At 38.6% G+C, this 16,405-nt stretch overlaps 1 protein-coding gene across 2 annotated transcripts; it reads right to left on the bottom strand.

Moving 5' to 3' along the window:
• Positions 1 to 2,001: 2,001 nt before the first annotated feature.
• On the bottom strand, positions 2,002 to 15,615 carry LOC134662918 (gamma-aminobutyric acid receptor subunit beta-like). 2 transcript variants are annotated; one of them, XM_063519224.1, is made up of 10 exons: positions 15,090 to 15,615; positions 12,459 to 12,562; positions 10,891 to 10,958; positions 8,589 to 8,734; positions 7,751 to 7,905; positions 6,228 to 6,343; positions 4,953 to 5,121; positions 4,052 to 4,300; positions 3,110 to 3,298; positions 2,002 to 2,239 (listed from the first exon to the last, which is right to left on the bottom strand). In XM_063519224.1, the coding sequence occupies exons 1-10, from the start codon at positions 15,170 to 15,172 to the stop codon at positions 2,061 to 2,063; spliced, it is 1,458 nt and encodes a 485-aa protein (XP_063375294.1). In that variant the 5' UTR covers positions 15,173 to 15,615; the 3' UTR covers positions 2,002 to 2,060. The 2 variants fall into 2 exon arrangements, with proteins under 2 accessions (XP_063375294.1, XP_063375293.1); XM_063519223.1 differs by having other exon boundaries at positions 7,748 to 7,905; positions 15,090 to 15,612.
• Between the last annotated feature and the right edge of the window lie 790 nt (positions 15,616 to 16,405).

Here is a 16,405-nt window from a genome sequence, read left to right as displayed (position 1 = left end):
TTTGACCCACACTAACATACTAATATGTCAGTACGAGCGAGATGCATAGATAGTAAGTTACGTAGAAGTTATAGTACTTATATGTCAGTGTTGACTGTTGACACTGTCAGTGACTCGTGTTAAGGGTACTTAAGGGTTAACGATCTTTAAAATAAAACTCTTTATTAATAAACTTTATTTTACAAGTAACATTTAGGTATGTACTTATCATTAAACTATTCGTTTTGTAATGTCATTCTATAAACATCAATATATTTACTAATTCGTCATCTAAGACAAGGGCATAGGTACCTACTATAAATAATTATAGTTATTTACAACAAGCATACATATGATATTGAATGGAAGAATCATCATCAGAAAAAAAGGTTGGCAGGTAGAGCTATTTTTAAATACAATACATATATGTAATTGTTTCATAGAAATAATAACATCATATATGTATATATCTCTGTTACTTATGAGTTATGACTTAACAGTAGGTAGAATTCTTAGTCGATAGGTATTTTAGTTTTATTTTGGCAATAATACATTACATATACATAAACTGTATGTATAAACAGGAAGGTAACTCAAAACGTATTCAATTTCAGTAATATTTTCTAAATGAATTGAGGTATTCAAAATGACCTTGATGATGCTCTTATTGTTTTAACACTAAGTTGTGATCAGTTCGTTTTGAACACCTTGTCAGCGTAGCAACCTCTGCTGCTTGCTGACTGTACTCGTACTTCTATTTAATATGAAAATATTCTAAGACATTTGATTTAAATGACACGATTATGTTATGTTATTTCAAATATTATATTATTATAATATAAGGTCCGTTATATTTTCTCTAAGTGTCAAATATTAATATTATGCTGAGTACCTAGTTATTATCTTTTTTTTTCTGTATGTATCGTTTCTATGTGTAATATGTTGTGGCATTAAATAAATTTGTTTTCTTTCTTTCAAATAAAGGAGTGGCAAAATGTGAAAAAATTATATATATATATATATATATATATATATATATATATTATTGGAAATAGGTACATATAGCTAAAGGTCAATAGTACTTACCCAACAAATTTCGCACAGATACCTACGAATTTTTGACCTAGATCCAGAATATCCAGATAGTGTGTAAGTAGTATTCATAGTAGAATAAAGTTTAAAGTATGTTAAATACTCTACCTTCATTTTATTTATACAAGCGAAATGCCCATTACACTCATATTAACATTGGTCTTTCTACATCCTTGTCACTCATACTAATTTGTCTCATTAAATTTATAAAAATGCTAGTTTTACAACCTACTAAAGAAACTGGAAAACATAGGTTGTTTAAGTAAAGGTTACTTTAATTCCAATAGTGCATTTGATTCCAGACGAGTTGTGTTCCCATCCTAAGGGCTCATTTAGATGTAGCGAGAACTCGCATGCGAGAGAGCCAACAGGAGCTAAGATTTAAATATTTTAGGTAAATATACCCGTCTCGCTAACGGAAGCGGCTCCTAAAACTAGTGCGATAAGGACAAGGCGAAAAACCCTGCGTAAAAATCTCAAAAATCGAGGTTTCGTACTCGACTGTTTCCTCCTCCAAAACTTAACCAATCGTAACCAAATTTGGAAATCTAAATGATTATGACATTATCTGTGTCGGACCGTTTTGCTTTTTTGACTAATTGATATCAGTTTTGAATAGCACGCCTCTCATTGCGGCATAGTCAATTAGGCCATTTTGGCCATTTTTGAAGGGCTCTAGCGCCTTAAAAAACAAAAATATCAAAAAAAGCAAAACGGTCCGACATAGATATTAACAATATTAATCTGTGTTGAAAAAATCATTGCTCTAGCTTCAAAACCCACGGAGGAAATAGTCGAGTACGTTTGTATGGAGAAATGACCACTCCTGTTGGCTCTTAATCAGTCGGTTGAATTGGACGTAACCAACAGCTCGCATGTAACTAACTAAAATCGCATGCGAGTTCGCGCGCCGTCTAAATCAGCCCTTATTCTCAAGGAATTCCTGGACTTGCATTTTTATCGGTTTATTTTTCTCATAATATGAGAATTCAATCAAAGATGTAGAAGACCCAGTAAACGGCATTAAAGACTAGGAAAGAGACGGGAAAGATGACGCGCGAGTACGTGTCGATCACGTTGACGTCTCGGATCTTGGGCATGGACGCTTTTATGACTGACGCACCGCGCCGCAAGGCGTGGATCATCTTCGGTTTACCGGTCGAACCATCTAAAACATAAAACAGTTATAGATTGATAACATTCACAAGATAATTAGTACCTAAATACAATAGCTGCGTTTTGACATAGAGAAATATAGTAAGACAAGATACATCAGTTCAGACTATTAATTTCAGTGTCTACATCTAGCATCGAGTAGCGGAACTATCAGTACTGCTACTTGACAATAGATGTAGCACCGACCGGAAAGTCTCATCTCAACAGCATAAGACTTTCCGGTCGGTGCTACATCTATTGTCAAGTAGCAGTACTGATAGTTCCGCTACTCGATGCTAGATGCTAATAGTCTTTTTGGTACTAAAACTGATCTATGGAGTGAGTACTCTATGGTTTTGATTTCCAAACCAAAAGAATGACTGCACGCTAAGCGAGGAAAACAAATGAAGTGATTCTATTGTGTCTTAATAAACACCTCCCTCGTAACGCATCCTTGCACATCTCTGGTCAAAACGCAGTATATGTCGTGTCGCGTTCATATTAATGAGGGCCATGAATACTCTGCGGACTTAAGGATGACTCACGTTAGACCGGGCCGTGTCCGGGCCGGAGCTTCGTTTTCTATGGAAAGCATCACGTGATCGCCTGTCATCTGTCATAGAAAAGTAAGCGCCGGAAGTTCCGGCCCGGACACGGTCCGGTCGGCCCGGTCTAACGTAAGTCATCCTTTAATGCTAGCGAAATGAAGTGCATTGTGAAGTTTGACGGTCAATGTTAAATGAAACTGATACATAAGATTAACATTACCAACATCACCAACCTATTGGGACACGATCATTTGGACATTTTAAAATCCGCTTTTATAGTATTTAACTAGAACTGCAGTGGCCTTATAAAGGCAATAGTATACTTGTTCACCAACTTTTTGAATTCCTAGAATGCGGTCTGGTGCGGTAGCGTAGATGCGTGTGGTCCCGCTGAAGGCGCAGCGACGGCGGCGCACCCGCCGCGGCCGGCAGCGGCTTGGACCGCAGCCCGAACAGCGGGGACACACGCCCCGAGGAGCTCGTGCATTCCCGGAGCGCTATGATCTCTTCCGGAGAGCGGGAGCCTGGACGTAACGTGTTTTAATTGCTTTTACTGCTATTTGAAGTCAATTTCATAATTTCATGCTTGTAAAACTAAAGCTTCTAAGGGCTCATTTAGACGGTGCAAGAACTTGCATGCGAGTTTAATTCCATTGCGTCATTTGACCAGTCGGCTGAATTGATGTAACCTCAGTGGTCCGCAGTGTAACTAAAATCGTATACGAGTTCGCGCGCCGTCTAAATGAGCCCTAACTCTTGATGTCTAATAGATAAACACAAGTAGAAATGTTAACATTCACGTGACCTCTGTAACTTGGTCAGAAACGTTTAGTGTCTATAGATAGACATTCTATTCAACCCTTATTACATAGATATAGTAAAACATAGAACAGATAATGTTTGCTAACGACTGTCATCTTCCTCGCGTAGTCCCGGCATTTTGCCACGGCTCATGGGAGCCTGGGGTCCGCTTGGCAACTAATCCCAGTAATTGGCGTTGGCACTAGTTTTTACGAAAGCGACTGCCATCTGACCTTCCAACCCAGAGGGTAAACTAGGCCCGTATTGGGATTAGTCCGCCGGTTTCCTCACGATGTTTTCCTTCACCGAAAAGCGACTGGTAAATATCAAATGATATATCGTACATAAGTTCCGAAAAACTCATTGGTACGAGCCGGGGTTCGAACCCGCGACCTCCGGATTGCAAGTCGCACGCTCTTACCGCTAGGCCACCAGCGCTTGTTTGCTAACGACTGTAATGACAAAAAATGTCTTACCACCAGAACATTTCAAGTCTTTCTCGACACTGGTGCTGGTTGACATATCTCCTTTCTTTAACTTGGCCCTTCTCCTCGCTCTGGCGCCCCAGTAGGTGTAGTTGACGGCCGCGTACTCGAGCAGCGCGGCGAACACGAACACGAAACACATGACCAGGTATATGTCGATGGCCTTCACGTACGAGATGCGCGGGAGGCTGGAGCGCACGCCCGTGCTTATTGTGGTCATCGTCAGTACCGTTGTTATACCTGGAGGTAGAATACTAGTTTAAGTACAAGCTTATTTTTTTTTGACAACAATTTCATTCAAGCTTTTATCGCTGACTGCACTTTTTTTTCCACAGTATTAGTTAATACTCGTCGAGACAATTCTAACAACCCCAAACACAATTAGCTTGTGTTTTTTAATCACTAAGTTCCCATGGCCGGCTTCTGTCTCCATCATCATAATATTACAAATTTTCAGCTCAATCGGAAATCGGGAAGTCGGTCAAATTTAGCTTCCAAGATTTGACCCACACTTACGAAATAATATACCTACATACTAACAAGGCAAGTTTTAAAAAAAACTTGTAAATAGGTATTACTGAATCGCGATTAGAAAGGGATTGAGATAGCTGTCAATCCATATTGATTTTGACGTAAGTGTATGGAAATCTGTTATTTCTAATCCCTTTCTGATCGCGGCATGATAATACCTAGTGCGATTCATTACAATTGTGTAAAAGCTTTACTAGTAAAATTTGGGTTGACTTCAATTTCTCTACAGACTAGCTGGCATACAGCTAGCACGATCTCTTTTGTAACAACCGTCATAATAGGTACTGATTGCAAAAAAGACAACAACTGTATCGTGTTGTAGCGTAAAAGTTAAGTACAGAAAGTGCAACAAATAGCTCACCTAACGCAACTCTCGCCGACGTAGCCTCGTGATTAATCCAGAACGACACCCACGAGAGCATCACAATGAGGATGCACGGCAAGTAAGTTTGGAACACGAAGTAGCCGATGTTTCTGCGCAGTTTGAAACTCAGCGATAGCCGCTGGTACACGCCCGTTGCTAACTTCTCCTGTAATATTGAATTTCAGTGAACAATTTATAAACAATCGCAGTGTAGGCGAGGTAATCTTTATTTACACACTTCAATATAGACATGATTTGTCTATAGTGTGAATTGTAGAATATTCTATTATTCAGTAATTTTATAATGCTTTTAACACTGAACTTAGTAGTGAGGTTATACATTTTTAACTAATTTTAACTATCACATTCAGTGCCAGCGAATGTTACGCGCTACGAGCGTAGCCGAGAACATGTGAAAACCCGTATGTAGAAAAAAGCGACTACGGGAGTATGGACTGAGCGCCCGTTTGGCGGGTTTGTTGACAGTGAATGCGTTAACATTAATCATAGACTACGAATCCTCTAGACGGAGTTAAGAGCAATTATTTCATGAAACCGATGCTGCCAAAAATACTGGGGTGCGGGGGACGAGGTGAGCCGACTCCCGTGCCGTGATTGGTCCGTTCAAAGACACGGACGTCACACAAAGACACTTTGACTCGAAAATGGAGTAAAACTACCGTATATTTGTGGCAGAGGTGGTAGCGCTACTATGCTCAGTCTAGGGGATGTCTTGTCTGTGACATTAATACATTGCTGACAGGACCATTGATGGTTTTTTATTCAAATCGGATCATAATTTTCAGTTTCAATATTTTTTTTGGATTTGGCCTGGGCCAATCCAACTGTGTACCTAATTTTTAGGGTTCCGTACCCAAAGGGTAAAAACGGGACCCTATTACTAAGACTCCGCTGTCCGTCCGTCCGTCCGTCCGTCCGTCCGTCTGTCACCAGGCTGTATCTCACGAACCGTGATAGCTAGACAGTTGAAATTTTCACAGATGATGTATTTCTGTTGCCGCTATAACAACAAATACTAAAAACAGAATAATATGAAGATTTAAGTGGGGCTCCCATACAACAAACGTGATTTTTGACCGAAGTTAAGCAACGTCGGGCGGGGTTAGTACTTGGATGGGTGACCGTTTTTTTACTTGTTTTGCTCTATTTTTTGTTGACGGTGCGGAACCCTCAGTGCGCGAGTCCGACTCGCACTTGACCGGTTTTTTTTAAATAAAATAAGATCGCTTAAAATATAACTGTATAACTTACGATTCTATCATTAGTTTCATGTCCCAGTATCGTAAACTGCGGCAACTCGGCGTCCTCCACACCGCGTACAGGCGTCTCCTTCCAATACATCACCACGTCCGACACCGTGTACCCATCTGTAGCGTGAACGATATGTTAGCATGCTGTTAACGCGTACGCTGTCACAAGATGACCCAATATTTCAAGTATCTGGGGCAACTCTTGGTACAACGGGCCACCGTTGTAATTTTGAAAAGGTCATTGCCAGGTAGGTAGGTACATTTGTATTAGGTATTGAGTAGACACTTAATATTAAAAGATCATCTTAAGACATGACAATTCCATCTGCTTAGCTTACTACTTTCGTTCGTTACCCAAAAATACTAATCTAGCCTATTTTATTTAGAAAGTACTTGATGTCTTTTCTCTGTAGAAAAATGTATTCTAGGAATTTAACAAAACGTTTTAATAATATTCGATAAATAACTTCCTGTACGGTGATTATATTTAAAATAAAAACCTCACGAAATGACATAAATTAATTTGGCAAAACTAAAGCTTGTTGGTTTGCAAACTAAAATTCTAAGATGTGACTGACGCGCGAAAAAAAGGTGCGAGAAAAATGACCAGAATACGAGTAGGTACCTAGTGTGTATGGAGCATTTGCTAACGTAGCACCAAATCAAGCCATGCAAGACTAATTGGCCAATCGGGAAAATCGTCAAAGTCTGTATAGTAAAAGTCTAACACGTCTTCGTTAGCTTCAACGTTTGGGCTAGATTTATTTTCATTTTTGTTTTAGGAGGCTGGTATGTTAGCACTATATTCTTTGAAATTCTGTACAGTTACTACTCTAGTTTGGCTGACAATTTTATTTTCTTAAAAGACAATAAGGTTTAGACGGGTTTAGACAACACATTTATATTATCCTAAAGTTTCATTTCGCTTAGTATGGAGGAAGGAGGAAAATGTACCGAACTTCTGTCCCTTCATAAATGTTGTCAATCAGGAAAAATGAAGCTTGTTTGGTAGTTAAGTAGGTACCTATTTTGCATGAAATTTGAAAAAGTATTTATTTATCATATTCTAAAGTGAATTATTTGAGTGGGTAGATCTATAATAACGGCATTTATATTTATGAAAGTGGTAGCATGTTTTGTTTAAAATAGATGTGGCAACATTAATTCAATTGTTGCGTTATAGTCGCCCTAAAGAAAGAAAGAAAGGGTCAGAGGTATCTTCGAGCTCGGCACGTTTTTTGGTGGCGAGAGCGCTACAGTCAACTTTATGTCAAGTTTATGGTTACTATAATCAGAATACGCCTCCAGGTTTATTTCACAGGCATCATTTGAAAACGAATAATATTTTCATCATACTACAAGACCGAGAACACGATCGATAGCGTCCTCGTCCGAAAGCCTCGCATACAGAAACTTGCGTTTTTCGTAAGGGCTATCTAAAAAAATTGCGGTAAATGACGTGTATCAGGCTGGATGCACGAAGCGGTGAGCGGCCACGTATTACTAGTGTAAGAGTCACACAGCTTTCAATCTCGACGGTGCAGTTCTGCGAGTCGAGCGGGTAGTAGTGCAGGTCCATCATGCAGGCCAGGGTGGCCGTGAAGCGCATGCCGTAGGTGATGCTCCCGTCCCCGCCCAGCCGCACCAGCTTGTTGCGCTCCGTCACGTCGTGCAGGAAACTGGAACAATACACGTTTTCGGTGATATATATTATATCTTACTAGGTTAAAATACTAAAGTTCCTAATTATGAAATAGTCAATAAGGATTTTCTTAAATAATACTTAGGGCCACCCCACATCTAGCGTCTTTCGAGCGTCGGCGTCTCGTCGGCGTCTACAACTCTATGGCCCTGCTCGACGCAACGTCGACGCAACTGCGCAGCGACGTCATTTTCCATAGCGCTGACCGACGCCGACGCTTGAAAGACGCTAGATGTGGGGTGACCCTTATTTATGATACCCATTCATTTTCATATACCTATTCTGCATAATTGAGCTACGTTCAGTTCAGGTCTTGCACCAAAGAGACGTTCAACACGACTGACGAAAATTTCGGAAATCGTACCACGCGCTTTCTTAGTAGTGAGATAAACAACACGATAAAAATGTAAAAAAAAACCTGATATTTATATGATGATACCAGAAAAAATATACCTACCATCTACCATTTAAACCTATTAATATTTTAGTATAAAAGATATAAGTATTTACCATATTTATAACCAGGTATATCGCGAATTTATTTTGTTACCTTTATTTCCGACACGTTTCGTTTCGTTTCGCGATAGACCCGGTAAATATGTTTTAATATGTGTTCAAAACGCGAAAGTTTTTTTATGTTATATTATATTATTATCTTACCTATTCTTGTCATTAGCAAAAAACGTGTCAGGCACCCAAATCTTGTCGGCGAAGTCCCCCGATAACGTGAGCACCTCGTCCTGTAGGCCGAAGCCTAATCTCTCATCTTTCCAGTACTGGTTCAAGTACAGCGTTATTGTGTAGTCCTGAAACATAAATCCTTCAACCAATTCCCTGTTTAATATTAAAAGTTATCTTTCACACGCTTTATTCGTAGTGAAATGTGCTTTAGTTGTAATTTAATCTGTATCTTTTTTTTTATATTAAGTATACCTAGTAATGTATATATGTATGTATGTATAGTTCTAACAATCTGGGATAAGTTTATTTACTTTACTAACACAATGATCCTCTATGGTCAAATATTTTTTTTTTTTCCTTTTTTATTTTATCTAAAAAACAAATCTCCTTTCGTCAGTCGACTAAAAATATAACATATTTGTTGTTATATTTTAAACCAAATAGATATTAAAGGATATACGTCTACTATAATTCTTACTAGTGACACGGTTTGATATTGGAAGGAGATATCTACCGCATTGACCTTTATATTTTCCCATTGAAAACTAACCTTTTCTATTGAAAAAAGCTGACAACAATTGTTGAAATGATGGCACGAGAAAGAGGAAGTTAGAGCGGTCAACCCTTGGGACTGAAACCACTAAATATATTGGAGGCACAGGCACTTTGGCGTCAGCAGGATGCTTCTTACATGCATTATTATATGCAGTGTTCTTTAAATTAGCATTTAGTATAGTATGAGTGGGCGGTGACCTAAGCCGAGTGGCGGCCATCGATTGGCTGACGCAGCACTCCGCCCCCGGCATCAGCGACCCTCCAACTATGTCAAGTGACCGCAGCCTTGCTCTCTTTTTGCTGCTATTAAAAGCTTAATGAATTATGATGGACGAGCCTTGAGAGTCAAGCCACCGAGGGTCCTCATTGCGAACCAAAATCTGTCATGCGTACCTCTAGCCACATTTTATCGTATATTATCTGATATTTTATATTGATGCTCTAAGCGACATTATCAATCAATCTTCGCTAAAAATAGGTTAATGTTTTGTAGATTAGAACTAGGCCAAGAAGGCAAATATGTTAATGCCGAAATGTTGACGCATGTCCTATACTTTGAAGCATGATAAGGAGCTAACCATTTACGAAAGAAATAACACTCTCCAGGTTGCGAATTTAATTTAGCCTCAGTTTGCTCAGTAGGTACCTATCTACAATCTCGCTTGTATATAGTTAGGTACCTATGTGGGTACTAACATACTTTTGAAATAATGTCTCGTCCAACATAATTTTGAAATAATGTTGAGTACCTATGTGTTAATATAGAATTTATGCATTAAATGATATCTAAGGACGAAAATAAATGTAAGAAATATAATTTAAATATTTAACTAGCACTGCATCAATAAAACAACTGTCTAAAATCAAAGTGATTCCCTACAGCGAATAGTGAATATAGTCTGTTCTCTGTCTGTGTGTGTCTGTGTCTAAGAGTCGTGGAATGTATCGGGCCCCATACATTCCACGACTCTTCTCTTTCTGCACAGACTCTACCTACATAATATCTTAAATATCGTAAATAAACGGTTTATGAACAAAAAGATAAACAAAATGCAATTTTTTACTCTCTGCCATAAAATTGCCCATATTACATGTCATCTGATTTCATCATTTTTATATGCCAGATTTTGATAAAATTTGGTGGATAGATAGAGTTCCACATTCTGTTAGTGTACAATATATAAGCGCAATTTCACAGTATTCTGAAAAATTTTCCTGAGTTACGAAAACGTATGGTACCTACTCGTATTATCGCTCAACGGAAAAACATACATTTTATTACCGTCTACGAACCTGCAAAATCATTACTGAAGAAACGCATAATGATACGCACCTAAGCATTATACAACCTGTAATGTTTAGTTTTCACACAGATGCGAGACAGACCGCGGTATTCGGAAAACAAGATCCGTTCTAGAGAAGAGAACGATACGATATGTACTAGATACCTAGTAGCTTAGATTTCAACTAGATATCTTTTGCAGCTCAATTCGGGCAACCAATGTTACCTTTACGTTAAATTATCGTATTAAGATCGTTTCAAAATCGTTTTGAGATCTAAAAATACATAACGAGACGTTTTAGACATTGTGGAAATCATTCAAGAGTATCTCCAGAATCGCGGAAATGTCAAATTTGACAGGCTAGATCTTAAAAATATCGTTGTGATATCTTGGTGATGTCTAATAGATATCTAGTTCAAAATCGGAATCGGGTCCAGACTCACCATATTCACTTCAGATATCGCGTCGAAGCTCGCGATAGTTAAATCCATTCCGACGTACAACGGGTCGCCTGCGAAGCAATAAAATACAGTCAGCAGCGAACTTGCCATCTGCGAAGCAGAGCATTCAAGCTAGTCGCTGACAAATCATATCGTGTTTACCAGAGTAAATTCAATATTGAATCCTCATGGTCCGGAGCCCGCAATAACATCCGCGCAGTCTAAGGCTTCGGCGAGATTGCCTCGCTCCGTATAGCATGCATTTCGAATTTGTTGCTATTTGCTGAACGGTAGTGTTTGGCGTGCAACACGGATGTAGGCCGATATGATTACGCGTTTCCGCCGTAAGCGAGGCAGAATCTCATTTAGCTAGGTTAAGATAGGTAATATATATTTGAGCGTTTATCTTTCTTAATGCTTAATGTAATGTCTACTTTAATGCGCAATAATATCATGTCTAGATATGTTAGCTAGAACACAGTAGGTATGGTAATTTATTAAAGGTATTTATTTCAAAAATTAGCAATACCGAATGCGTATACCTTTACATACTTTTATTTTTAGGATCTCCGCAGAAGTAGGGATATGTATTTATCGGGTAATATTGATAACTGGGCAAGCGAAAGATTTTAAAATTGATCCACGGGCGTAGTGAATGATTCGAAAAGTGGAATCTTGAGCGTTGCGAGGGTTCCAAGGAACGAGGGTAAAAAAAACCTTTCTTCTGAGTGACTTCACCACACCAACGATAAAAAGTTACAAATCAAATTGAGATGAACGCTAGTAGGTAATATTTATCTTTTAAAATCATCAGTTAAAAGTCAATTCTACCAGCCAACATATGCTTACTTACTTACTTTGCCACTTTTGTGGATAAAATGCAACTTTCTCATCAGTTTTTAGGGTTCCGTAGCCAAATGGCAAAAAACGGAACCCTTATAGATTCGTCATGTCTGTCTGGCTGTCTGTCTGTCTGTCTGTCTGTCCGTCTGTCTGTCCGTCCGTATGTCACAGCCACTTTTCTCCGAAACTATAAGAACTATACTGTTGAAACTTGGTAAGTAGATGTATTCTGTGAACCGCATTAAGATTTTCACACAAAAATAGAAAAAAAAAAATTTTTTTGGGGTTCCCCATACTTCGAACTGAAACTCAAAAAATTTTTATCATCAAACCCATACGTGTGGGGTATCTATGGATAGGTCTTCAAAAATGATATTGAGGTTTCTAATATCATTTTTTTCTAAACTGAATAGTTTGCGCGAGAGACACTTCCAAAGTGGTAAAATGTGTGTCCCCCCCCTGTAACTTCTAAAATAAGAGAATGATAAAACTAAAAAAAATATATGATGTACATTACCATGTAAACTTCCACCGAAAATAGGTTTGAACGAGATCTAGTAAGTAGTTTTTTTTTTATACGTCATAAATCGCCTAAATACGGAACCCTTCATGGGCGAGTCCGACTCGCACTTGGCCGCTTTTTATTTAAGAAGAAGAAGAGTGTCGTGAAAAATAATGAAATCATTTCACCTAGCAAATATACAACATTTAGTATTTTACGTTCTTACCTCCAAAGTTTGGCCTCAGACGAATATCGTAGCCGTCAAGAATCCGTGACACGGTGTGCGTCACGTTCTCCAAACGATCAGCCGCGGCCGCAGCACGCTCGTTTCTGAACCAAAAGTCGAATGTGGTTAACATTGGTAATTAATTATTAAAATTATTAAAAATTGGCTTACTCATGGCCACAGACTAGCCGAGGCGAAGACGTGGCCTACGATGGAGCGAGTCTGCTCAGAAGGTGCCTGTTCACCCTTGATTTGTATATGACCTAGTGCTCGACTTGCTAATAGTACTGCCTAACAGTTGACACCACAATGTTGTTGCACATGTAGGTATGGTCCATAGAAATTAGATTGCAGGGGGGGGGAGGGGGTCAACTGTCTCTGCAGCTGACTGTACATACAGCTGCAAAAGAGCATACCCAGTTTATGAATGGAATTCATTCATAAAGTGGGACTGGGACAGGGGCGAGCACTCGGGCGTCCACCGTAGCACTAACAGGCTTTACATGCATTCATTTCTAACATACCCTTTGTACTTATTTTACTTTACCAAACTAATATTCTAACAATAGACACGGGTAACAAAGTAACTTTATTTAGTGTTGATGATTGTAAGCTCCCTTTATGATACCTAAGTAAGTAAAAGGAAAAATAAAGTAAAGCAATTCCAGAATAATATTTATAATGAATAAGTGTATTCAGCTTCAGAGTGATACTGATAACTTCTTAATAAAACGGCAACGCGCCTGTGACGCCCCTTAAGTTGCAAACGTCTGATTTACACCAACGTGGTAAGAAAGAAGACCGATTCAATCTTTCAGAATCCTTCCAGAACCAATTAATTATATTTCACGCAACGCTTTCATCTCCCGATATAATTTACGGGTGTATTTAATTATATATCGTGCATCAAAGTGTTTCTTTTCTTGGCATCTCAGCTGTGAACCCTTCAAGGGCTCTTGCGATAGCCGTGTACTTGGAGATGTAAGATTACTTTGTAGGATCAAACATATCGGATCTTGAGGCTCATTGATTTCGGTCAGATCAGATATTACATTATTAACGGGTGCACAACCTTACGCGGTGGCATATACACTCAAGAGCAACTAAAACGGATAATATATTCAAATATGTATAACCTTTACATTTTCCTATTTGCAACATTGTGCTGGTTCTGTGCCTATTTTATATCGCTTTTTATTAGTGAACACTTCTGTTACCATATGTTTTATTTACTTACCTAATGAATTGTTACGAAATTTACTTAACTTACATCAGAAATAAATAAAAAATTCATTAAAAATTACCTGGTAATTTGACCATTTTTAGGTACCAGAAGACTATTAATATACAAATAATAAAAATGTATAAAAATCCCAATTCATTGAAGCACAGCTGATGGATAGATCATGTAAATATAAGCGGTAAATATCTATTTATTACATATTGTTAGAAAATTTACATTTCCATAACTAAATTGAATTCAGCATTGAATTAATCAGTAGAGCTCTTAGTGGGCAGCGAGCAAAATTACCATTTAGCATGGCGAAATGGTGATTCCCCAATTTCATATTAAATTAAGCCAGGTGACGACTGCTAAGCCAGTTACCTACTCCATGACAGCTCGGGATCTAATCAATTTGCCAATTTATTAGCTGTTGCGGAAGCATTTCATTTACTTTTTTCGAGATTAATATTACTTAATTCAAATTGTTTCCATCACCGGCGCGGCGGGAGATATACCTAATCTGTGTTCTGCGAGTTTCCTTATTATTTAAAAATATGTTTTAGCCGAATGAAAACACCATGCACAGTAAAATTGATGGTGCCTATTGCACCAAATTAGGTTTATTTTTTTTATTCGTCATCTATTTATTTCATATATAATGTTAAGTATGGTCCATGTGGCCCTTTTCGGTCAAAAATAAGAATACAATATAAGTTACCTACTTACTTAGTTTATTTTTCTTTAGTTATCTTACTTATAGAATCTAACTGTACCTATGTAGAAGTTTCTTTAAACTATACTTAGAATAAATAGGTCCCTATATACGATTTCAAGCTCAAATGGTCATTTTCGTTATAAATATGTAACTTCGCACATGCACTTAAGCAGCTATAAAAAAATGTTAAATTTAATGCTTAGTGTTATTTTTGTGTTACTATTTAGTTCATGGATAAGTTTGTATATAAACTCTTAAACATTGTCATACTTTTGAAATTATTAAACTTTTGGATGACTTTTACCCGTGTAAGTTTGCAAAGTGTAAAGGCTTGCATAGTTGAGGTTCGGTATGCGGTGGCGGCGGCCGCGGAATGTCTTTGCGGTGCCGAATATTCAACTCGGGCATACCTGCTTTATCTTACACTAACTACATTATAATGAAACAACATAGATAATAAATATTTAGGTACGTGATAATGTTCACCAAGTTCATTTCCCTATATGTAGTTTCATTTACTTCTAAACTACACTCGTAACGCTACGCCAGGCGTTAGTGGCCAAAGAGAATGTTTATCGGCTGAGGCCAAAAACAACTACTTACATATGTACTGACGCATTACGCGTAAGTATACAACGTAAGCTGAACTTGACCATTGTATTTTGTCTGTTGATTGAGGGAATGTACTCACTGTGCTCGCACGAGCGAGAAGACTAGCGGTAGCAACCGCGCCAGGGCAAGGGCTGGCGCGAGACGCTGGCGGCGCGGCCTCATCGCGCTTCTGGCGCGGCGTGCATCGCGACACCTCACATGCTGCACTTCCCTTTACAACCACCGCGCGAAACCAGATAAATCAATCCAATTAATCAAACTAAAGTTTCAAAATGTTCTGGACTTTACGTATACATTTTGTTATATAAAGCGCGGCTCATAATCTTATAGCATGTTTAATGTGCCGTTCTAAAACACAATCTGCCAATCGGCATTTTTTTTGTCCCTAAAAAGACGCTATCGTAAATGTAAACGCGTCGTGTATAAGTTTGTTCCGACGGACAGCGTCGTCTCGCGATTCCAAGGAGCGGCCGCGGCAGTGGCGGCGCGCGGAGTGGCCTCGCGCTTGCGCTGATCCTCGACCAACCAAAGTTGCCGCGTAACCCGCTAACTCTATGTCCAATTAGAAGGCAGACGTTCCATTTTTGCCTTCGTTCGCTACAGTTTGTTTGAAGTTCTTAAACAAGTTTGTTGGGTTTATCAATCAATCACTCTAGTTTGTATGCATTGTTGATCATAGGTACAACATGATCTGAATCTTCGTGAGTGTGCTTTTTATTTGTCGTATGCCGTATCTACGTGTTTAAATTAATATATATACACACTTAATATATCTTCCCCATCCTGGAACAATGGTGTTTTGCATATTTAGAAGGAGTACGCGGAGTACCCCTCCTCATATTGGGCATTTTCCATAGTGAACTAAAAACACTTTCAATGCGTTTGAGCATAGAGAAAAAAATACATAGAGTGCTCACTCCATACATCAGTTTTAGTACCAAAAAGACTATTAGCATCTAGCATCGAGTAGCGGAACTATCAGTACTGCTACTTGACAATAGATGTAGCACCGACCGGAAAGTCTTATGCTGTTGAGATAAGACTTTCCGGTCAGTGCTACATCTATTGTCAAGTAGCAGTACTGATAGTTCCGCTACTCGATGCTAGATGTAAACACTGAATTTAATAGTCTGAACTGATGTATGGAGTGAGCACTCTATGTATTTTTTCTCTATGGTTTGAGTAACTATTTCAAATCGAGAGCTTAAGTAGTTTTCGGGATATTTAGCGACAGACAGACCGTCGCGCCATCATTTTTACCTTTTTGGTACTGAACCTTAATAAGATTTAATATACAGGGTGTCCCAAGAAGTAGTGATATACTGAAGCTGGGAGGTAGAGGACGTAGAGGGCTATCTGAATCACCCCCATGTATGTTCCGCGATTTTTCGTATT

Source organism: Cydia amplana, chromosome 3, assembly GCF_948474715.1.
Source record: "Cydia amplana chromosome 3, ilCydAmpl1.1, whole genome shotgun sequence".
NCBI classification, from domain to species: Eukaryota; Metazoa; Arthropoda; class Insecta; order Lepidoptera; family Tortricidae; genus Cydia; species Cydia amplana.
This window is presented reverse-complemented; position numbering and strand designations above follow the sequence as displayed.

Coding starts and splice junctions, on each gene's coding strand:
- LOC134662918 (XM_063519223.1), bottom strand. CDS start 15,172: ATGAGGCCGCGCCGCCAGCGTCTCGCGCCAGCCCTTGCCCTGGCGCGG. Junction 10,959..12,458: donor TCTGAGGCCAAACTTTGGAG/GTAAGAACGTAA, acceptor ATTGCTTCGCAG/GCGACCCGTTGTACGTCGGA. Junction 7,906..8,588: donor TTTGCTAATGACAAGAATAG/GTAAGATAATAA, acceptor GTATTGTTCCAG/TTTCCTGCACGACGTGACGG.